The following is a 24,427-nucleotide window of genomic DNA, read 5'->3' on the forward strand; positions in this document are numbered from 1 at the left end:
GCTGCGCGGCTTGTGGGATTTTAATTCCCCGACCGGGGACTGAACCCAAGCCCTCTGCAGTGAGAGTGCGGATCCTAACCACTGGACTGCCAGGGAATTCCCTATACTGCCTTATTTGATTATATAAATGTGCAGAGTTTTGAGGGCATTCAAGAGTGCAATTAGTGGGACTTCCTGGTGGTCCAGTGGTTAAGAATACGCCTTCCAATGCAGGGACGCAGGTTCAATCCCTGGTGGAGGAACTAAAATCCCACATGCCATGGGGCAGCTAATCCTGTGCGCCGCAACTACTGAGCCCATGTGCTCTGGAGCCTGCATCTGCAGGCCACAACTAGAGAAGCCCTCACGCTGCAATGAAGACCCAGCGCAGCCAAAATTAAAAAAAAAAAAAAAAAGAGAGTACAATTAGTAATATACTGTCTATCTTAAATGTTTTAACTTGATATCTAGCCAATTAAAATAAACTAGATCTTTTGAATGAACTGTTTCCAGCATTTCTGAAAACTGTGTTCTACAATATACAACTATAAAATACGAAAAATAATCCTAAAAAATAAAGTATACTTACTGCCTTGAAGATTAGCTTAAGTATTTAGTGATAATTTTTTCCAGTTGTTTTCTTCATATATAAGGAAGCATACTTTTGTCTTCACGAAAATAGTATAACCACAATAACCGAAAAACCAGAGAAAAATATCATACATAAACCCTTATTAGTATTTAATTGTACTCTCTTCCAATAATGTTCTCATTTGCATTATTTTAATGCAGTTATAATCACAGTATACTTTAGCTTTCAATCTAATTCTCCAAACTTTAATTTAGAAATATAGAGGTATTACTGTATAAAGGTTTTTATCCTGTTCCTTTCCTTATCCTGTTTCCTGTTCCTCTCCCCCTCTCTGCCATTGTAACTACCATAAAGAGTTCGGTGTACATAACTTCTTATATATAACACATGGAAAACACTTTTAAACAAAAATTGAGAATATACTATACACTCTATTGTGTAACTTGTCATATTCACTTAATAATATAGTATGTTCTGAATGCCAATATATAGATGCCCTTATTATTTATAACAACAGCTGTTACTTTGTTTTTAAATGCCAAAAGGTATCTAACCACTACTCATACACCGACATATTTTTAACTTTTTCCAGGTTTCCATTATTTCAAACAATGCTATGAATAACATCCTTGTATATTTAACTTTCATTTGGTTGTATAACTAGAGCTTCAGAATAAATTTCTACAGGTAGAATTGAGGGATCAGAGATATATATACTTAACATTTTTATAGATACTGAAAAGTTGCCCTCTAAAAAGGTTTATTAATTCATCCAACAAATATTTAATGAGCCACCTAATACATGCTAGTACTGTGCGAAGCTCTGGATATACAATGTTAAGTCAAGAGAGACATTGTTCTTGCCCTCACAGAGCTTATAGTCTAGTCAGAGAAATAGCCATTAATTAAATAACTTCAAATTTAACATTGTAACTGTGAAACAACATAAAGGAGTGGTAACAAGGTGCTGTAAGACAATAAAAGTGAGAGAATTTGACCTTGTCAGGGAGGTCAGGCAAAGCTTCCCCAAGGAAGGGATGTCTGAACTAAAATTCAAAAGAATGTGTGTTTACTTGGTAAAGGGTGGAAGATGGATTATGAGAAGCAATGCAGGTAGAAGGAAGAGGATAAACAAAGAGTTTCTGCAGGGAAAAAAGAGCATAAAGTGAGATGAATTCTGAAGAGGTAAGAAGTCATGGATTAGGGGCTTCCCTGGTGGCACAGTGGTTAAGAATCCACCTGCCAATGCAGGGGACACGGATTCAAGCCCTGGTCTGGGAAGATTCCACATGCTGCAGAGCAACTAAGCCTGTGTGCCACAACTACTGAGCCTGAGCTCTAGAGCCTGTGAGCCACAACTACCGAGCCCTCGTGCCAGAGCTACTGAAGCCTGCGTGCTTAGAGCCCATGCCCCGCAACAAGAGAAGCCACCGCAATGAGAAGCTCGCGCACCACAACAAAGAGTAGCCCCCACTCACCACAACTAGAGAAAGCCTGTGCACAGCAACGAAGACCCAACTCAGCCAAAAATAAAAAATAAATAAATTTATTAAAAAAAATAAAGTCACGGATTAGAACATGCAAACCCCTGGAAGATAATCTTAAATATCAATTTTACCAATTGTATAATGAAAAACTACTGAAGTGGGGGTGATAGGGAAGAGGATAAAATCAGATTTGTACTTTAAAAATACCACTCTGGACATTAGCTATAGCACCAACACATAAAAGATTAGAAGTCATCATTTCCATCCTCACAACAACAACAAAAAAAGCTGAACAAACTGAAAATTAATGACTGGTCTTAGTCTTAGATCCATCAGAGAAAACTGCTACCCCCAAAACAGGTGAATACAGAGAATCACAGCCAAGATCAGCTTATTAGAAGCAGAAGCTGATGAAGCCATTAACTGCAGGAACAATTAAACACTGACTCCTGGGAATTCCCTGGTGGACTAGTGGTTAGGACTCCACACTCTCACCGCCAAGGGCCTGGTTTCAATCCCTGGTTGGAGAACTAAGATCCCACAAGCTGTGCAGTGTGGCCACAAACCAACCAACCAACCAACAAAACAAAACAACGAAAAACAACATGCACAAAAAACCCACACACACTAACTCCTATAACTCAATAAGAAAAAACCCAAACAATCCAAATAAAAATGACCACAGGAGTTGAATAGACATTTCTCCAAAGAAGATCTACAAATGTTCAATAAACACATGAAAAGATGTTCCACATCACTAATCATTAGGAAAATGCAAATGGAAACCATGAAGAGATACTACTTCACACCCAATAGGACGGCTAAAATAAATAAATAAGTATTGGCAAGAAGGTGGAGAAACTGGAACCTTGTACACTGCTGATAGGAATTCAAAATGGTGCAGACTCTGTACAAAACAGTAAGGCAATTGCTCAAAAAACTAAAACAGAATTATATAATCCAGCAATTTCACTTCTGGTAATATACCCAAGAAAAGTGAAAGGAAGGACTGGAACAGAGAGCTGTATACTCATGTTCAAAGCAGCATTATTCACAATAGCCCAAAGGTGGAACTAATCCAAGTGCCCATTGATAGATGAATAGATAAACAAAATGTGTATATACATAACAATGGAATATTATTCAGCCTTAAAAAGGAAGAAAATTCTGGGCTTCCCTGATGGCGCAGTGGTTGAGAGTTTGCCTGCCAATGCAGGGGACACGGGTTCGAGCCCTGGTCTGGGAGGATCCCACATGCCGCGGAGCAACTAGGCCCGTGAGCCACAACTACTGAGCCTGCGCGTCTGGAGCCTGTGCTCCGCAACAAGAGAGGCCGCGATAGTGAGAGGCCCACGCACTGCGATGAAGAGTGGCCCCCGCTTGCCACAACTAGAGAAAGCCCTCGCATAGAAACGAAGACCCAACATAGCCAAAAATAATAAATAAATAAATTAAAAAAAAAAAAAAGGAAGAAAATTCTGATACATACTATAACATGGATAAACCTTAAGGACATTATGCTTAATGAGATAAACAGTCACAAAAGGACAAATACTGTATGATTTATTCAGTCAAATTCATAGAGAGAGAAAGTAGAATATAGGTTTCTAGGGGTTGGGGGACGGGAGATGGGGAGTTAGTGCTGAGTTTCAGTTAGGGATGATGAAAAAGTTCTGGAGATGGATGGTGGTGATGGTTGTACAACACTGAATGTACTTAATGTCACTGAACTGTATACTTGTTAAAATGGTAAATTTTTTGTTTTATATATTAGTATATTTTACAACAAAAAAGGGGAAGAAAATTCTGATACATACTACAACATAGATAAACCTTTAGGACATTACCCTAAGTGAAATAAGCCAGAAACAAAGGGATAAGTATTGTATGATTCCATTTATATGAGTTACTAGAATAGGTAAATTCATAGAGACAGAAAGTACAATAGAGGCTACCAGGTGTTGGTGGGTAGGGGAATGGGGTGTTAGTGTTTAATGGGTACAGAGTTTCTGTTTGAGATGATGAAAAAGTTCTGGAAGTGGACAGTAGTTATGGTTGCACAATGCTGTGAATATACTTAATGCCAGTGAATTGTGTACGTTAAAATGGTTAAAATGGTAAATTTTATGTTATGTATATTTTATCACACATATACATAAAAACTTGTTTAAAAATAGTTAATTCAGGAACACTCCTATGAAAACAGTACCTCAGAAGGAATGAAAACTACAATCAAAATTTGGCACCTGGGACTTCCCTGGTGGTCCAGTGGTTAAGACTCTGCGCTTCCACTGCAAGGGGTTCGATTCCTGGTGGTGGAACTAAAAGCCCGCATGCCACGCAGCGTGGCCAAAAAAAAAAAAAAAAAATTGACACCAAGTGACTGATTTATAGAAGGCATCACCTACACCAACATGAGACAAATGTAGAGGTCCCAGGGCTCTGGCAAAACAGGGCAGGACTACAGAAGAAACTGAAATACAGGCAGCAGCACTCAATAAACAAAAATTGAATTTAAAAAGTGGCAAATGATGAAAGAGTTTTCCTATGAAAAAAACAAATGGGATGACAGCTATAAAGGTGCTGTTTTTGAAAATAAGAATTCCAGAATGATTTAACACTTGAAACTATGTGAGTAGATAATTTGATTTATAAGTAAACATAAGCAAATAATTTTGTAAAAAGTGAAGGGGAAATATGACAAATAAAAACTAAGGGAATCTGTTGACAGTAGACTTGCTTTGAAAGAAATGATAAAAGACATTTTTCAGAAAGAAGGAAAAGTATACAGGTCGGAAGTCCAGATCTATATATAAAAAAAGGTCAGAGAAGGAATAAATAAAAGTAAAATAAGATCTTTTACTTTCTTATTCTTAACTGAACTAAGAGATACTGTTCAAAATAATAATAGCAACAATATATTGTGTGGTTACAACTTATGGATAGGTGAAATGAATGACAGCAATATTGTAAGGGGGAGGGAGGAATTGGGAATACTTTGTTATAAGGTATCTACACTATCTGTGAAGTGGTACAGAATTATTAAAAGCAAACTCAGATTAGTTGTAAATGTATACTGCAAACTCTAGGGAAACCACTAAAAGTTAAAAAAAAAAAAAAGTATAACTGATGTAAGAGAGAAAATGGAATAATATAAAATGCTCATTTAAAACCATAAAATGGAGGGGCTTCCCTGGTGGCACAGTGGTTAAGAATCCCCCTGCCAATGCGGGGGACATGGGTTTGAGCCCTGGTCCAGGAAGATCCCACATGCCGCGGAGCAACTAAGCCTGTGTGCCACAACTACTGGGCCTGCACTCTAGAGCCTGCGAGCCACAACTACTGAGCCTGCGTGCTACAACTACTGAAGCCAGCGCACCTAGAGCCTGTGCTCCACAAGAGAACCCACCGCAATGAGAAGCCCGCGCACCGCAACAAAGAGTAGCCCCGCTCGCCGCAACTAGAGAAAGCACACGTGCAGCAACAAAGACCCAATGCAGCCAAAAATAAATAAATAAAATAAATAAATTTATTTAAAAAACCCCATAAAATGGAGAAAAAGAGGGGAAGATAAAATATAAGACCCAGGGACTTCCCTGGTGGCGCAGTGGTTAAGACTCCATGCTCCTAATGCAGGGTGCCTGGGTTCGATCCCTGGTCAGGGAACTAGATCCCACACGCATGCCGCAACTAAGAGTTCACATGCCACAACTAAGGAGCCTGAGTGCCACAACTAAGGAGCCTGCCTGCTGCAACTAAGACCTACCGCAACCAAAAATAAAAAAGACCCAAACTACGTGTTGCCTACAAGAAACCAATTCTAAAATAAAGTGATACAGAAAGATATACCATGCTAACACCAAGAAAAAGAAAACTGAAGTCGCTGTATTTTTTCACACAAAGTAGATTTCAGAACTAGGAAGATTATCAGGGATAAAGAGGGGTATTACATAATAATAAAAGGGTCAATTCTTCAAGAAGACAGGAAAATCTTTAACATGTATGCAGCTAAGAAAAGAATGCCAAAATAAGTGAGGCAAAAACTGATAGAATTGCAAGGAGAAACAAACAAATCCACTATTATAGTGGAGACTTCAATGCACTTTCATCAGTAATTGACAGATCCAGCAGGCAGAAGGTAAGTATATATTCAATAGCTGACTTGAACAGTACCATCAATCAACTGATTCTAAGAGTCATTTATAAAATACTTCATTCAATAACAGCAGAATACACATTCTTCTCATGCTCACATGGAACATTCATTAAGGAAGACCACATTATGGTCCTAAAACACACCTTAACAAATCTGAAAGAACAGAAATCATACAAAGTATGGTCTCAGACCACAGTGGAATTAAACTACAAATCAATAATGGAAAGATAGCCAGGAAATCCCAAAATATCTATATATTAAACAACATAATTCTATGAGACATGGATTAAAGAAAAAGTCTTGAGAAATTTAAAAATATTTTGAACTAAATCAAAATGAAATACAACTTACCAAAATTAGTGTGATGCAGTGAAAGCAGTAATTAAGAGACAAATTTATGGCACTGAATGCAGAGAAGAAAGATCTAAAATCAATAATCTATGTTTCTACCTTAGAACGATAAAGAAGAACAATACAGGCCTAGAACAAGCAGAAGGAAAAAAATCTTAATTAGAGCAGAAATCAATGAAATTGAAAATAAGAAATCAACAGAGGAAAATCAAGGAAACCAAAAAGCTAGTTCTTTGAAAAGATCAAAGAAATTCATAAACCTCTAGCCAGACTAATCAAGAAAAAAACAGACAACACAAATTATTAATATCAGAAATGAAAAAAGGGTCATTGGCCCCAAGGACATTTAAAGGATAATAAAAGAATATTATGAAAAACTTTAGGCCCACAAATTTGTTAACTTACATGAAGTGGACCAGTTCCTTGAATGACACTACCAAATCTCACACAGAAGAAATAGATAATCTGAATAGGTGTGTACCTATTAAAAAAATTGAATCAATAATTAACAACTTTCCAAAAAAAGAAAGTACCAGGCCCAGATGGTTTCACTGGAGAATTCTACCAAACATTCAAGGAACAAATGATACCAATTCTCTGCAATCTCTTCCAGAAAACAGAAGCAGAGGAAATACTCATGATTCTGAGGCCAAAATACCCTAATACCCAAACCAGAAAAAGACATTACAAGAAAGGAAAACTACAGATCAATATCTCTCATGAACACAGATGCAAAATCTTCAACAAAATATTAGCAAATTGAATCCAACAATGTATAAGAATTACATACCATCCCCAAGTGGGATTTATCCCAGGCATGCAAGGCTGGGTTCAACATTTCGAAAATCAATTAAAGTAATTGATCACATTAAGAGAAAAAAAAGAAGAAAAATCATATGATCATATCAACAGATGCAGAAAAGAACATTTTGCAAACTCCATCATCCATTCATAATAAAAACTCTCAGCAAAACTAGGACTGGAGGGGAACTTCCTCAACTTGATAAATAACAATTATAGAAAGCTTATAGCTAACATCATGTTTACTGCTGAGAAACTAGATGTTTTCCCCCTAAAGTCAGGAACAATGCAAGAATGTCTCCTCTCACCACTGCTATTCAACATCGTATTGGAATTCCTAGCTAATGCAAGGAAAAGGATATAAAAGTATACAGACTGGGAAGGAAAAAATAAAACTGTCTTTGTTCATAGAGAACATGACTGTCTATGCAGAAAATCCCCCAAAATTGACAAAAGCTTCCTGGAACTAATAAGTGACTATAGCAAGGTTTCAGGATACAAAATAAATATACAAAAATCAACTGCATTCCTAAATACTAAAAATGAACAACTAGAATTTAAAATTAAAAACACAATACCATTTATAGAAGAAAAAGAAAAAAACAATATACTTAGATATAAATCTAAATGAGGAAAACTATAAAACTCTGATAAGGGGCTTCTCTGGTGGCACAGTGGTTGAGAATCCACCTGCCAATGCAGGGGCCACGGGTTCGAGCCCTGGTCCGGGAAGATCCCACGTGCCATGGAGCAACTAAGCCCGTGCACCACAACTACTGAGCCTGAGTTCTAGAGCCCGTGAGCCAGAACTACTGTAGCCCGTGCTCCGCAACAAGAGAAGCCACCGCAGTGAGAAGCCCACGCGCCGCAATGAAGAGTAGCCCCCGCTCGCTGCAACTAGAGAAAGCCCGCGCGCAGCAACGAAAACCCAATGCAGCCGAAAATAAATAAATAAATAAATAAATAAATAAACTCTGAAAAAGAAATCAAAGAAGCTCTGAACAAAGAGATATTCCATGTTCAAGGATAGAAGACTTAACATTAAGATGTCAATTCTTCCCAGCTTGATCTATAGATTCAATGTAATCCCAACAAAAGTCTCAGCAAGCTATTTTGTGATATTGACAAAATGATTCTAAAGTTTATATAGATAGGCAAAAGACCTATTAGCTAATACAACAGGGAAGAAGAAGAACAAAGTCAGAGAACTGACATTATCTGACTTCAAGACTTATCACAAAGCTAAATTAATCAAGACAGTGTGGTTTTAGCAAATGAATGGACATACAGACCAATGAAACAAAATAAAGAGTCCAGAAATAGACTGACACAAATAGTCAATCATTCACAAAGTAGCAAAGGCAATTTCATGGAGAAAGATAATCTTTCCAACAAATGGTGCTGAAACAATTGGAATCCACGTGCAAAAAAAGAAAAAAAAAAACAAAACAATCTAGATACAGACCTTAACACCTTTCACAGAAGTTAAGTCAAAATGGATTATAGGGCTTCCCTGGTGGCGCAGTGGTTAAGAATCTGCCTGCCAAAGCAGGGGAAACAGGTTTGAGCCCTGGTCTGGGAAGATCCCACATGCTGTGGGGCAGCTAAGCCCGTGCGCCAAAACTGCCGAGCCTGCACTCTAGAGCCCGCAAGCCACAACTACTGAGCCCACGTGCTACAACTACTGAGGCCCGCGCGCTTAGAGCCCGTGCTCTGCAACTAGAGAAGCCACTGCAGTGAGAAGCCCGTGCACTGCAACGAAGAGTAGCCCTCGCTCGCCACAACTAGAGAAAGCCCACGCGCAGCAACGAAGATCGAATGCAGCCAAAAATAAATAAATAAAATAAATTTATTAAAAAAAAAAAAGGATTATAAACCTATATGTAAAAAAGGAAAACTATAAAACTACTAGAAGATAACACAGTATAAAACTTAGACTATAACACCAAAAATGATCTGTGAAAGAAAAAAATTGATGACTTTATTAAAATTTGGACTTCATTAAAATTTAAAACTTGTGCTCTATGAAAGACACTGTTAAGAGAAGACAAGCCACAGCCTAGGATAAAATTATTTGCAAAATAGGTATCTGATAAAGAACTTGTATCTAAACATACAAAGAACTCTTAAACCTGAACAATAAGAAAACAAACACATCAATTAAGAAATGAGCAAAAGATTGGAATAGACATTTCATCAAAGATATACAGATGGGGCTTCCCTGGTGGTGCAGTGGTTGAGAATCTGCCTGCCAATGCAGGGGACACGGGTTCGAGCCCTGGTCTGGGAAGATCCCACATGCCACGGAGCAACTAGGCCCGTGAGCCACAACTACTGAGCCTGCGTGTCTGGAGCCTGTGCTCCGCAACAGGAGAGGCCGCATCAGTGAGAGGCCCGTGTACCGCGATGAAGAGTGGCCCCCGCTCGCCGCAACTAGAGAAAGCCCTTGCACAGAAACGAAGATCCAACACAGCCAAAAATAATTAAATAAATAATAAAATAAATTAAAAAAAAAAGATATACAGATGGCAAATAAGCACATGAAAAGGTGCTCTCTCCCTCTCTCTCTCTCTACTTTTTTGGCCAAGCCACGCAGTATGCAGGATCTCAGTTCCCCAACTAGGGATTGAACTCGTGCCCTCTGCAGTGGAAGCGCAGGGTCTTAACCACTGGACCGCCAGGGAAGTCCCGTGCTCAATATTGTGTTATTAACGAACTGCAAATTAAAATTACAATAAAATACTACTACATGCCTATTAGAATTGCTAAAATCCAAAAAACTGACAATACCAAATGCTGAAGAGGATGTAGAGCAATAGGCACTCTCATTCACTGCTGATGGGAATACAAAATGGTACAGTCACTTTTTGGCAGTCTTATCATTTGATACAGCAGTTGTGCTCCTGGTTATGTACCAAATTGAGTTAGAAACTTATGTTCACACAAAAACCTGCACGTGAATGTTTGAGCAGTATTATTCATAACTGCCCAAAACTGGAAGCAATCAAGATGTCCCTCAACAGGTACATGTATAACAAACTGTAGTACAACCACACAATGCAATATTAAATATTATTCAGCATTAAAAAGAAATGACTTTATCAAGCCACAAAAAGACATGGTGGAATCTTAAATATTTCTAACTGAAAGTGGCCAATCAGAAAAGGGGACATACCATATGACTCCAACTATATAACATTTTAGAAAAGGCAAAACTGTAGAGACATAAAAAGCCCAGTGGTTGTCAGGGCTTTAAGGAGATGGAGGGAGAGATGAGTAAGTGGAGCACAGGGGATTTTTAGACCAGTGAAACTATTCTTTGATACTGTCATAGTACATACGTGACATTATGGATTTGTCAAAACCCATAGACCTGTACACGTAAAGAGTAAACTTTAATGTAAACTGTGGACAATATGTTAGTAATAATTTATCAATACTGGTTCATTAAGTGTACCACTCTAATACAAAATGTTAAAAATAGGGAAATCTGTGTACAGGGGAAGGAAGGCATATAGGAACTCTCTATAATATCTGCTCAATTTTTCTGTAAATCTAAAACTGTTCTAAAAAATAAAATCTATTAATTAGAAAAATCACTCACTGAATCACTGAGTGAAGCAGTGTAGAAAACGGACTGAAAGTGAACTAGAGGGAATGAAGGCAAGAATATCAGCTTGGAGGCTATGGTAATATCAACTTTCTCTCCCATCAACAGTGTATGAGAATGTATATTTATTCATGCCTTTGCCAAAAATGGGTATTATCATTGTTGGTGAAAAATAATTTATTCTAGTTCATATTTCTTTAATGACTAATGAGGCTCAGCATCTTTTCACTGATAATTGACCATTTGCATTTCTTTTTTATGTCCTTTGTCTTTTTCAGTTGTTTGTTCTTACCTTGATTTACAAATTCTTTGAGTTTAACACCTTCTGTATTCTATCACAACTTAAAAAATATCTTTTGAATTTTATAACCATCATTTTTTTTATAACCATCATTTTTAATCACTGCATAGTATTTCACCAACATACAACGTACTCACTGTTTAAAACCAGTTCTTAGTAGTTTTTCAATGTCACAGATATCATTATGAAAATTTTGTGCATAGTGATTTTTCTACATTATGAATTCTTTTCTTTGAACATATTTTTGGAATGGGAAATACTGAACTGTTGACTGCAAGCACATTTTTATACTTTCTATGAAAGGATATTATCAATTTATACTGCCATCAGCAATATATTAAAATACTAGATTCACTGCATACTCACAATCACTAGGTAGTACAGTATTTAAATATATTTGCTAATTTAGTAGCATAAAAATTTTCCTTTTATTAATTTGTACTTTTCTTTATTGGTGAAAACCAACATTTTCTCAAATATTTACTTGTTTTTTCTTGAGAAATTTTGGTTTATATTCTTTGCTCATTAATGTAGGAGAATATAAAAATTTTTTCCTTTGAATGCAATAACAGATCCATATGAATATTTTAACTAATAATAAACTAGCCCTTTGCTGTCTCCATTTGCTGCAAATATTTTTCATGTTCTATGGTTTCCTTTTAATTTTAGTTATATAACTGTGATGTATGGAAAACTTAATTTTTATGCAGTCAGATCTAACGATTTTCTTATGTGAATTCCATCATTTTAAGCTTAAATAATTATACTCCATTCAGTAGTTTGGAAATTATAATTTCTTTGTGTTTTTCCATGTTTCAATGATTTATACTTAACATATTAATCTCATAAACTTTAACTCGTTTACAATAATAAGAGCTAACATTTATTGAGCATTCACTATATGACAGGTGCTATCATAGACCCAGTTTACACATGTAAATTTATTTAATCCTTACAACTACCTTCTATGGGTTAGGTATTTGTAGTATCCCAATTTCATAGATGAGGAAACTCAGGCTTTGTGTGGTTAAGTAATTCAGGTAGTATCACACAGGTAGTATACCTGGCAAAACCTGGGTATTAAGCAGCACAGTCTGACTCCAGAGCCTGTGCTTTTAACCGCTACATTATACTGATACTCAAGTTATCTCAATGACATTTTTAATAAATAATTCTTCTCTTAATCATTGTTTTGTAATGCTTCCTTTACTGAAATTCTTTTCACAGGGTCTCAGACTATTTAGTTTGCTCTCCAGATTTGTCTTTTTAGTAACAATACATGGTTTTAAATACTATAGCTATAAAATATATTTTAATGTTTGAAAGTTTTAGGATATGTGTTAGCATAATTCTAAAAGGAATATTTTTTTCTTGGCCGCACCGTGCGGTAAGCAGGATCTTAGATCCCCAACCAGGGACTGAACCCATACCCTCTGCATTGGGAGTGCGGAGTCTTAACCACTGGACTGCCAGGTAAGTCCCTAAAAGGAAGACTGAGTACTTGAGGAAAAATGCAATCTTAATACAATATCCTTACCATACACTGGTGTCTTCCCTGGCAGGATGACAATAATGAGCTGTAGCCCAGAGTACGTGTTCTTGAGATGCCGGAACATGGGCTCCACGCTGTCTGCCCCCTGCGCATATTTGCAGAAGCAAGGCTGGCCCTGGATGGGCATCCCTGCATCTTTAGAAATCTTCCGCAGCTGGTCCGTGAAACCCCTAGAAGGAGAAATCACTAAAAATAAAACCTTTGTCTAGTCAGCAACACCTACAAAGTAGTAATGGAAAGTTTGGGAAGGGAATGGAGAATGATGCAAAGATTTGTGTGCTCCATATAAGAAGAGGTCACCAGACTACTGATGTTAAGGGCAATGGTGGGTCAGTAATCTATTTTGCAAACTAAGAACACTACTGTACAGTTATGTGGCATTTTGTAGTTCACAAAGGACATTAGTAATAGAGTATGCTGGTTAAGAGCTCAGCTCTACAGATTCCAGTTCTAGTTCTGTTACTTACTAGCTATGGAATTTTAGGCAAATTTTTTCAGTTTCTCTCATCTGTAAAATGACCACTTTCAATACAGGGTTGGTGTGAAGATTAAATGAGATAATACATGTGAAGCACTTAGCACACTGCCCAAGACATGGTATAAAAGCTTGATAAATTTAAGCTATTATACATTTTCTAATTTGATCCTGACAAGATTCATAAGAAAGTGGTAGGTAAGGTATTACTGCCATTTTATAAATCAGGAAACAGTTTCAGGGACATTAAGTATTTGACCAAGGTCAAATGCTTATTAGACAAATGGCAAGAGTAAGAACTATGACCTAGTCCAGAATTTCTTTCTGCAATAATACCTATCTGACACTAGGATAGCAGGAAAGATTCTGTCCTCAGAAAAGATTAAAAAAAACAAGAAAACATTTAAAAAGAAATGAGGCAGACAGCACTTTAATGTACTTTTATCCGCAGTGAATAAACAAAAGACTAATAATTTCTTATTTAAACAAAATTCTGCACTTAGTCTAGAATAAATAAGTAATAATGTTGGGGTTTAACAATCACTTTACTTGTTTTTAAAACAAATACGGTCCTAAGTCAAGGATCTGAGTGATCTTTGCGCAAAAACACTGATTCCCTCAGGACAGAGATGAAGTTTGTAGAAATTCCCTTCTCCTTTTCCTTATTAGTATTTAATTCAAGAAAGTATGAAGTTGAATATTTTCAGTTAGTCTGAACAAGAGCCATAAGCCCAATGATTATGAGACTTCTATCAAGCCATGAATAACAAATGTAAAATGAAAAGAATAACTCGAAGCTTGAAAAACAGTTGGAGGTGTTTTCTTTGGTCTCTGGAGGTCAAGTAAGATAATAGCAGCATTGTCTTTAACTGTCCTCATGACATTTTACTTGAAAGCCAGGGGATAAAAACTATACTAAAAAATATACTAAGTGAACCTTAAGACATAAGATTTGGAGCTAATAAAAAGGAGTGAACAGAATTAAATAGAAAATAATTTTTCTCACATGAAGGAGGCAAATTCTTTTTTTTTTTTTTTTTTATGAGACATACTCTTAGCACACAATCCAGCAGTCATACTCCTTGCAATTCACCCAAATGCATTCAAAACTTATGTCCACACAAAAACCTGTACACAGATGTTTATAACAGCTTTCTTTTTTTTTTTTTAATTTTTATTTATTTATTTATTTATTTATGGCTGTGTTGGGTCTTCGTTTCTGTGCGAGGGCTTTCTCTAGTTGCGGCAAGTGGGGGCCACTCTTCCTCGCGGCGCGCGGGCCTCTCACTATCGCGGCCTCTCTTGTTACGGAGCACAGGCTCCAGACGCGCAGGCTCAGTAATTGTGGCTCACGGGCCCAGTTGCTCCGCAGCATGTGGGATCTTCCCAGACCAGGGCTCGAACCCGTGTCCCCTGCATTGGCAGGCGGATTCTCAACCACTGCGCCACCAGGGAAGCCCAGGAGGCAAATTCTGAATTGACTTGGGGTAAACTGGTCTCTACGTCACTCAAGAACTATTCATTATGGGCATATTTTATAGGATCTGTTAGTGGAGACTTAAATTAGACCATAATCGTTTTCTTAGGGAAATTAGATTCCAGAGGGGAGATAAGAAACTTACACAGATAATTGTAATTCTATTTTATACAGGAAGTGACAAGTACAAATGGAGAGGATATTGATAAACTACTATGTTTACTACTATGGATTATTTCCAGCATCACAAATCACAGAAGACTGGCTATTATTTAGAAATGCAGAGATAGGAAGGAGGCATTTTCAGTAAAGAGCAGCATGAGTGGAAATGGAAAAAAAATACCAGACAGTTAGAGGGCATACAGTACTCAGTTTCTTTGTCCAGAATATATGAAAATGGAGAAAGGACTTAAGAGGCAAATGAAAACTTTTTAATATTATACTGATTTTTAATGTTATTCTTTGTCAAAGAGAAACCTGAAAGTTTTAGAGTGGAGGTAGTCACAAGTGGAGCTGGTGCTCTTTTCACAGTAGCACAACTCCTCAAACAAGAGTAACAGCAGAAGCCCTTGAGACTGCCAATGCCCCAAAGATTAGAGAGTCCCAAAGGAGAGGGCATAGAGGAGAAAGGAAGCCAAAGTGATAAAAAGAAACCATGAAAGCAAGAATGGAGAGAATGTCAGGAAGGTAGTCAATTGTATCTAATGCTGCACAAATTTTGAGGAAAAATAATGGCTGAGAAGAGACCATTAGAATTGATAAGCACAAAGATACTGAAGATCTTCCAGTAACCAGTTTCAGCAGACCACTAAGATTTCAAGGAAGGAGAGAGAATGGAAGCCTGGAAGGCTTAAGTCAGGTAAAATGAAAAATGAAGATTTTGGGGGTCTGTTTTAAATTTAAACAGAAGATTGTTGAGGGAAAGAATCTGGAGAAGAGGAAAAGTAGTGGAGATGCAGGTCAAATTTTGGAAAGTAAGGAAGTGAAAATGAGAAGTAAAATGACTCTTTCAAAGAACTCAATTGAGAAATAAGGATGTTATTTAATCCTCATTCAGTAAATAGGTACTATTATCTCTATTTTTAAAAGGTGAAAACTGAAGCATAATGAGATTAAATAAATTATCCATGGTAGTAAGACTAGGAAGTGGCAAACCTGAGAATTATATCTAATCTGTTCGCCATCAAAAGCCAATGGTACTCCTGCTACACCACATAAGCTAGTCTATGAGCATGCTTGTAAGAATGAATCAGTGACTTAGACATGACCAACAAATTCAGGAATCTTCATCAAAGTAATGAGAAGAAACATTTTTAAAGGTTCAGTGATTAAATATACTTCATATTGAGGCAACACTGGTTAGAATATTAGCTGAGTAATTTAAAACTGAAGTACAAAATTTAAACACAAAATGGTCCCAAAGTGAAACTAATGACAAGCCTTACTTCAATATTTCTTCTCTGCACTGCCTCTGTGTGGCAAAACAAGCTATAGCCCACATTTTGATTTCAACTCCTGTGTGGAACTGTTTCCCTCGCATGTCCCATACTCCGTGGCTTGGTGTTGCTACTGTCCGATTCTACAGAGAAAGAGAAATAATAAGGCAAAAATGAACAAACATTTAATATATACCTTATTTGAATGAGCTGAAAATAAGCATTTCAAATTGCTGAACTGATATATATCTGATATTCTACATGCAATAGGCTGTTCTAAATCAATATTTTGTATTTTTATCATAGAAAAACAAAAGTTCTACTAAGTTCAAGCAAAGACACTGATCTTGAAACAAACAAAAAAAATTGTTGGAACAATAAAACACTTTTTAAATTCCAGACTTAGCTAGGGAGCCCTTCTCTCCATACACAGAAACTGTATGATTATAATTTAAAAACTATCAAGAGGTTTTACCCGGCCACCATACTGGAGCATAGGTGCTGGAAGTACACGTCCGGTTACATGGGCCATTTCATCCCGAACTTTAAATTGAAACTCCTGAACAAATGGATCTGTTTCATAATTTGCACTTCTTACCTAACAACAGAAAAAGTTTGTAGTTACTTTCAAAATTCCCCCAAATTCCCTGCTTTAGAACCCTCTAATGTTTTTTCTTCACTGTGTCAACAATGTTTTATAATACTGACAGGTGTAGATAATGGTACCCTCACTATAGAGCAGAGAATCTTAACTTGGGGACCACAGATCATGAGTGGACTGTAGGAAGTCTGTGAACCTCCTGATAATTTACAGAACATTTAAATGTATTAGGTTGCATAATAAGAAATTTCAACTATTTACGATTCATGAAAATGGTAACTTTATATGATTAAGCCTCATATACTTTGGGAGGGTGGTTGAGAGACTGCAAGAGAAATATAAGGTTGGCCAAAAAGTTCGTATGGGTTTTCCCCTAATATCTTAATGAAAAACCCGAATGAACTTTTTGGCCAACCCAATACCTGACCTAAAAATGGTTAATTACTTCTAATTAGAGGATCTGGATATATACTATTGAAATTTATTTTATGCAGATCTCGACAGCAAATATCAATAATCCTAAGGCTTTTGTTCCTAATGGATTACAAGTTATACAAAATCTCCTTGAATATTTTCAGATAAAACACAGCACATTATAAAATTTACTTAAGAGATACACTTGAGACAGAAAAGAAAGCCAGTATGAGATACAGAGTATAATCTTTATGTAATATACCAATACATGCAAAGATAAAGAATTTATTGTAATTCAGTGTAGACTTGAATCTCAAAAGTGTAATTCATGCTCATAGTGTGCTATAATGTGTTTTTCAAAACATATTTACTTAGTCTCAGGATAAAGGTCAAACAAGGTTACAAAAAAAGGCAACGTTCAATTCTTTGAGTAACACTCTATTAAAAAACACTGTATAATCTAAATATGTAAAAAGAATCTCCCCACAATGTGCAGGAAAATTTGTTTTCTAAATTAGGCATCTAATTAATGCATCTAACTAATGTATCTTTTCTTCAAGCTTAAATGCCATTTTTTTCTGTAAGGTTACCATCAATAACAACAACTACTATTTACCAGGAGTTGCTAGGTGATGTGTTTGGTGCTAAATGTTTTATAATTAATTTTCACAATAACCTATGACTGTAAAGTAAGTCTTTTATAGTCTTTATTTTACAGAGGATAAAATTAAAGCTCAGTAAAGTTGAATGATTGGCCTAAAACCATATAGCTGAGCAAGTGATATATAATTTGAAACCATGTACATTCTGATTCTAGAGTTCCTACTCTCAATCACTGCACCAGCCTACCAGATGCTATAATTATAATAATACAATAATAGTAACAGTGAGTGAGTAAAGAAGTTAGACTTTGAACCCAGAGTCGTTAGATTCCAAAGCCTGTGCTTTCAATCACTGTACAATATCATCTCTCTGAACAGAAAAGCTGTAATAAATGAGTTAGAACTAGTTACTGAGATTTTATAGAGATAGTGAGAGGTTCTAGTCTCTTAAAGGTTTTAAAATTTTGTCATAGTAGATCAGAGAAAAATCCATGATGAGAACCAGCCTGTATTTTCCTAATTAAATATCATGTAATAACTTACTCTTTACAAACTGTAAGGGAAAAAAAGGTCTTTTTTTTTTTTTTTTTGGTAATTGCCTTACAAAATGAAAGAGCCAGTTCTGTAACCCTTTTCCAACAATCTCTAAAACTGCTTTTGAAAGTGTTATTAAGTTGTTTTGGGTAATGTTCTTATTTCTAGATTTTTTTCTCTTCACTTGGGCAATTTACATGGTATTCAAGAAGAGAGTAAGATAAGATCCAGTTGCCTTCATTTTTCATTTTGCCTTAATTCCGTCAGTTTTAAAAGTAGTATTGATGTCTCTTTTCTCCCCATTTAGAACAAGGAGACAGCTTAGAGATCCCATATGGCTGGAGCTGTCTTATATTTCTTTATTCATCCTGTACGGTTACCAGTGTTTACAATGGAGCTAAGCCATCCTACTTTGTGTGTTAAGACTCTCAACATTGCTAGTCATAAAACTTTGACTTTTCTTCCTTTTCTCTTCCTCTTTTAGGTGGAAGGTAAGAAGGTCCAGTTTGCTAAACTGAAACATTAGTTCTGAGAGTATCTGTTCTGAATCTAATTAAAGAGCTTGGGGTTAAATTAGAAGGATCTAACCCTTTTCATAGAATCCACTAAGATTCACCCCTAGAATACCACTAGATTACTTCCATAATCTCTTTTAATTCTGACAGCCCATGAAATGGTCATAAGGTATGAGTTGATAAGGACATGGTTCTTTAGAGCTCATCCTAATATGTTTTTAATTTTCATTTCTAGGATTAAGTACTAACCAATCTGCTAATTTCCTCTTGTCTATCTGGTGCAGATCTTGCTGTTGCTTTGATCATAGTGGAGGTTTGATTGTCCGTTAGCTTCTTGATACATCGTTGCCCTGCCACAATATTACAGACCTACAAATGGAAAAAAGTTTTGTACTAGATATACACATCTTTCTTAAAATTCTGAGTGCCAATTACATGTGAGATTAAATTTTAATATCTACTCCATTAAACCACTTCTGTTTAATATCATGTTAAGTAAAAAAGCAGTAAACAATACTGCTTTACAGTATGATTATAATTAGGTAAAATGTACACTGCATAAAAAGGCTGAAAAGAAGTGTACCAAAATGCTTACAGTGGTTACATTTAAAGTGGTAGGACTGTGGATGAATTTTTTCCCATATTATTTTATAGCTGAAAATTTAGAATAAAAGGAAATTTAAAAACAGTTCAGTCTCCAAAATAAATGTGAGAGTATGACGTAAGTTATAGGTCATTAAAAACCCCAACAGAACGATGAATAAGAGGATATTAATAAGCAGCCTAAACACATTACTTCTAGTGGCAGATAGGTATGTTTCTGCTCCTGCCCCACTTGCAGACAGGGAAGGTGTGGGTACTTCAGCTGAAGAGTATACTTTTCTCTGAAATACTGTGCTACTGTTCTCTCCACAGTTTGGCCATTTTCTAACTGTAAAGGAAAGCTGGAAAAAAAAAATTACACACATTAATAACTCTTATCTCATTATGAGCCAGCAAAACTCCCAATCTACTAACTAGAGCAAGCTGCCTCACATCATCTCTGCTCTGACAAACACCAGCTTTTCTTACGTTTGATGACTGGCAGGCCTTCTTGTTACATTACAAACACGGTATTTCCGTCTCATTGTTCCACAATGAGTCACTTCAACCTTCAGACCTGTTCCCAACAAGAAAAACTGAGGTTATAGAACTGTCACACGTAAAATATTTATAACTATAAAGCCTGTTCACTACTATAAAAACTCAAATTCTAAACAGAAAATCTGTGATACAGGCAATGTGATATTAACAAAGGATTTTATATATAACATTGTTAACAACGGTTACAATCACGAGAGACCTAACTCCAAACCTTTTCCCTATTCTATCAAGCTATTAAAAAATAGTGTAAAATTTGCAAAGCCTGTATATCAAGGGATAAAGTTCTCCATTAATAAAAAACCCTGCTTATAATGCAGGTTTTTATGCTGGTCGAGGGAAGGAGCAAAGGGAGTTATGATAATTCTCAAGATGTTCTATAACCTTCAAAGTATGTGATATCTCATTTGCCCAGTAATCACATACTGACTGAAGATCATAATTTCATATAGCTGAAGAAGAAAGTCCTTCAAAGATTTTTAAAGTAGGAAGGAAAAAAAAAAAAAATTCCAGGCCCTTTTAACAGAAGTGGAGTGACAATTTCGTTGAAGGATAATATAGTGATACAGTTCTTTTACTACTATTAGAAATCAAATGCAACCAAAATAATTCCTAGAACAGGTAATCCAGACCTTCTTATGGAATCAATGATCCCTTTGAGAATCTGATGAAAGCAATAAATTCTCAGAAAAATGCAACATACACTTAATTTAGCATATGAATTTAGATGTTCGTGGATCCGTGCGTCCATTTGTGGACCCTAGGGGTTTGCGGATCCTAGGCCTGCTTTAGAAAGTGAAGCTGTGGGCTTTTAAAACACTGGCTGAAATTCTTTGGGATGAATTTTCCTATGCAGTGGTGTACAAAAGAATTTTCTGAGATGATGGATTGTTCTACATCTGTGCTAAAATCACCAGCAATATGTTACTGCACACATGAAATGTGGCTAGTGTGACTAAAAAACTAAAATTTTAATTTAACTTTAATAAATTAAAATTTAAACAGCTACATGTGGCTAGTGGATACTCCTGGAGCTACCTAGAGATGAGTTAACAAACAGATACAGTGGCTACTGGTCACAGATAAGCAACTCCATTTCTAAGGCCTATACTCCAAAGGAGGAAAATCTAAAAAAGGGTAGATGGAGGACAACTTTTAGTTCCCTGATAGTATTTACGGTTAAACTTTTGTATTATTTTCCTTTTATATCTGTGTATCCTATAGTGCAGAGGTTCTCAACCAGAGGTGACTCTGACCTCCAGGGAAGGTTTGGTAATGTCTGCAGACATTTTTGATTGTTATGACTGGGGGTGCTACTGGCATCTAATACATGCTAGATTTTGGAATGCTTGGATCCAGGGATGCTGCTAAATTATACTGCAATGCACAGGACAGCACTACCTCCCATCCCCGACCACAACAAAGAATTATCCAGCCCAAAATATCAATAGTGCCAAGGTTGAGAAACCCTGATACAGTATAACTTATTTTCGTATCTACTAACTGCAGAACCAAACACAAAGTTCAATCATAGTAATATTTTCTTATGACATATCAGCATAAATTAAGATGTTAAATGGACACAGTGTTACTATACCAGATTGGTATGAGATTTTCTTAAGAACTACTCCTAATTGAATCAGTGAGAAATAGGTTTTATTAGTAACTACCTTTATAAAACTAAAATGTCAGATCAATTAGAGCATTTACTATGCCTCTATAAATAAGACTAGAAAATACTACCAAGAGAAGGCCTTTTAAGAAGGAAACACCAACAATATGAAGTAAGCAAGATATAAAAATATTGTTTAGGGGGAAAACACGATAGAAAAATTTAAAACAAATTTCTGTTATCTATACCACTTAGCAATTTGTTTTCAAATCTTCCCCTTGAATTAAAAAAAATTATCAGTAAGGTTCTACAAGCCTACTAAATAAGTTTTTATCAAAAATAAAATTGATGTAAAGCAACTATACTCCAATAAAAATTAATAAAAAAGTAAAATAAAATAGATACTCTTACACACATATGGTACTTTTACCATAAACTTCCTCCAATATTTCTGCTATTTAACGATGATGAATTACTGCACAAAGAAACCACCCTAAAGTTACCATTAAATATTTAGGAAAAAGTTCAACTAGAACCAAATAATATTGTACTAGGAAATCTATTCATTATAGCACACTTTGTATCACTATTTAACAATTTTCATCAAATTCCTCATGCTAACTAAAAATTAAACCCAAATACATAATACAAAACATGTAATTTTGATTCTCTTGTGTAGCTGAGGTAGGAATACATGACGTACTTTAAAGAGTCCTCTTTAAAAAAAAAAGCCTTCTTGACTTTGAATGGAGGAAAAAATCATCAGTATGTCAGTTAGATCCAACTCAGATTTTTCTACCCCAAATCTACAGTCATAGGTGCCTAAGGATTAGATCCAAATCCAGGGGTTAGCAAAAAGCTGAAATTTTAAAAAATGGACTAGATAATTCTCTGCCCAGGTCCCTCCCCAAACCCTCCATCCAACAAAAAATGTTTTTGGCTTTAATAAATCAAATATTTAACCTATAAACTTGGCTTTACCTTCACTATAACATCAACTTTATAATGCTTTCTAGTCATTTTTTCAGTCATTTCTTTGGCCCCCTGAGCAGTTGAAGTTAAGATCGAGTCCATGCTCTTCGGGCAGCAGTTGAATCCTTGTTCTGTACATCTTGTATTTTCTGTGATAGAGTGGTGATATGAGTTGATTGCATAGTTACCGCAAAATAATGTAAGTGACTTCATGATATCAGAGGTGGTAACTAAGCAGCAACTCCACTGGAAACCATGGCATTTAGATGATCACATATTAATGGTGGGTAATGCACTACCTCCCAACAATGCTCACTGTGCAGTTAATACAGATTATGAAAGGACAATGGTATGATTGCAATATAAGAATATATAACACTTTCTTATTCTGACACTTAAATAACTTGAGATAAATGGATGCCTATTTTCAAAGCAGGAAGAATTTTCCTTTAAATGTTTTATTACAATAACCATCTCTCTCCTGGTTACTAAATGACAAAGAATAAATGATTACTGGAGCAAGCAGGATGTATTCAACTATACTAATTGATTTGGGGAACTGAAAGATGTTCAGAGAACAAACTTCAATGCTTCATTCAAACCACAAGCTAAAAATTGCCTGTAACAAATAGGTAAAACCTTAAAATAAAATGACATAATTATTTCTGACAATTTAAGATCTAACATTTAGTATAAATAGAATTTATACTATTCATTCTAATTAGAGAATATCTAATTTCTCTTTGTGTCTAAATAATAAAGAACTAAATACAGTGGAGTCACATCTTACATGAGGATTAGGTTGTAAAGTCATGAACAAGGCAAGAATTTTACATAATCAAAATTACTCTTGAAAAATCCCTTAAATTGCAGATAAAGTACACTATGTGTGGGTTTGCACATAAAAGTGTACATGTATATAGAAAGCTACAATTATATAAACAATAAATATATACAAAATATAAATTTTAGGACACAATTGAAATTAATTTTTAATTTTTCTCTTTGGAAGACCATGTAGAGATGAATTTGTATTAGTAAAATATACATACGATGCAACACCACTGTATACATTTTAGTTGCTAACTATAAAATAGTCAAGATCAATGGTCAACTGAATAATGTATATGAAATTACTAAGTTTCAGCTCTAGAACAACACATGAAACAGGCTAGTCCCATATCCATAAATTTACAAAGGAATAAAATATTCTGCTATCATTTCAGAAAAATAAAGAAGTCATTATATTATCGATAGAATACATTCAAAGAATGGCTCCAGTTCTGAAGTGACAATGTTTTTGGAATAAGCTTCTTATTTTTAACAGTATCATAGAAGCATTTTCCTAACAGATACTCTTATACCTTCAGCTAGTACGGGAAAGTATTGACAAAAAATTAGCTAGTGTCAATATTAATTCCATTACTTGGTATTTCCTTCATTGAAACACTACCTAAGATGTTATGGTAATGAATTTAATGTGACATTTTATAATTAGTCCATATTTTTACTGGTGATGTTACATGAACAGATTTATATCTTAAAAAATTCCAATGAAAGTTTGTTATATTCATGCATTTTATAGTTAAGTTGTTCCAAATGCTAATTAACTCACCTTTTATCTCTTTGGTGAATTTTACCCGATGAGAATCAGTCAGAGGTCTTGGCTGCTCATCAATATTATGAATGTCAAGAACTTCACACATGAACTGAATTACAGGTTGTGCTTTGTAGAAGGCAGTGGCAGAAACTAAGAAGAAAAACACAAATAGTACAAATTAATGTTTCCTTTAAAAAAACTCAAAAACTTGATCTCGGGC

The 24,427-nt window shown here is 35.6% G+C and overlaps 1 protein-coding gene across 5 annotated transcripts in view; it reads right to left on the reverse strand.

Annotated features, from left to right (window-relative positions):
• The window catches only part of AGO3 (argonaute RISC catalytic component 3), a 117,719-nt gene that overhangs the window by 24,557 nt on the left and 68,735 nt on the right, over positions 1-24,427 (reverse strand). For all 5 annotated transcript variants that reach the window (XM_082363038.1, XM_082363042.1, XM_082363041.1 and 2 more), the window contains 7 exons: positions 24,223-24,357; positions 19,955-20,042; positions 19,680-19,827; positions 19,133-19,252; positions 16,693-16,815; positions 16,227-16,360; positions 12,815-12,999 (listed from right to left, as the gene is read on the reverse strand). In XM_082363038.1, the coding sequence (XP_082219164.1) occupies positions 12,815-12,999; positions 16,227-16,360; positions 16,693-16,815; positions 19,133-19,252; positions 19,680-19,827; positions 19,955-20,042; positions 24,223-24,357 (933 nt within the window). The remainder of the gene's footprint in view (positions 1-12,814; positions 13,000-16,226; positions 16,361-16,692; positions 16,816-19,132; positions 19,253-19,679; positions 19,828-19,954; positions 20,043-24,222; positions 24,358-24,427) is intronic.

The sequence above is a fragment of the Balaenoptera borealis genome, assembly GCF_965194805.1.
Source record: "Balaenoptera borealis genome assembly, chromosome: 1".
Lineage (NCBI taxonomy): Eukaryota > Metazoa > Chordata > Mammalia > Artiodactyla > Balaenopteridae > Balaenoptera > Balaenoptera borealis.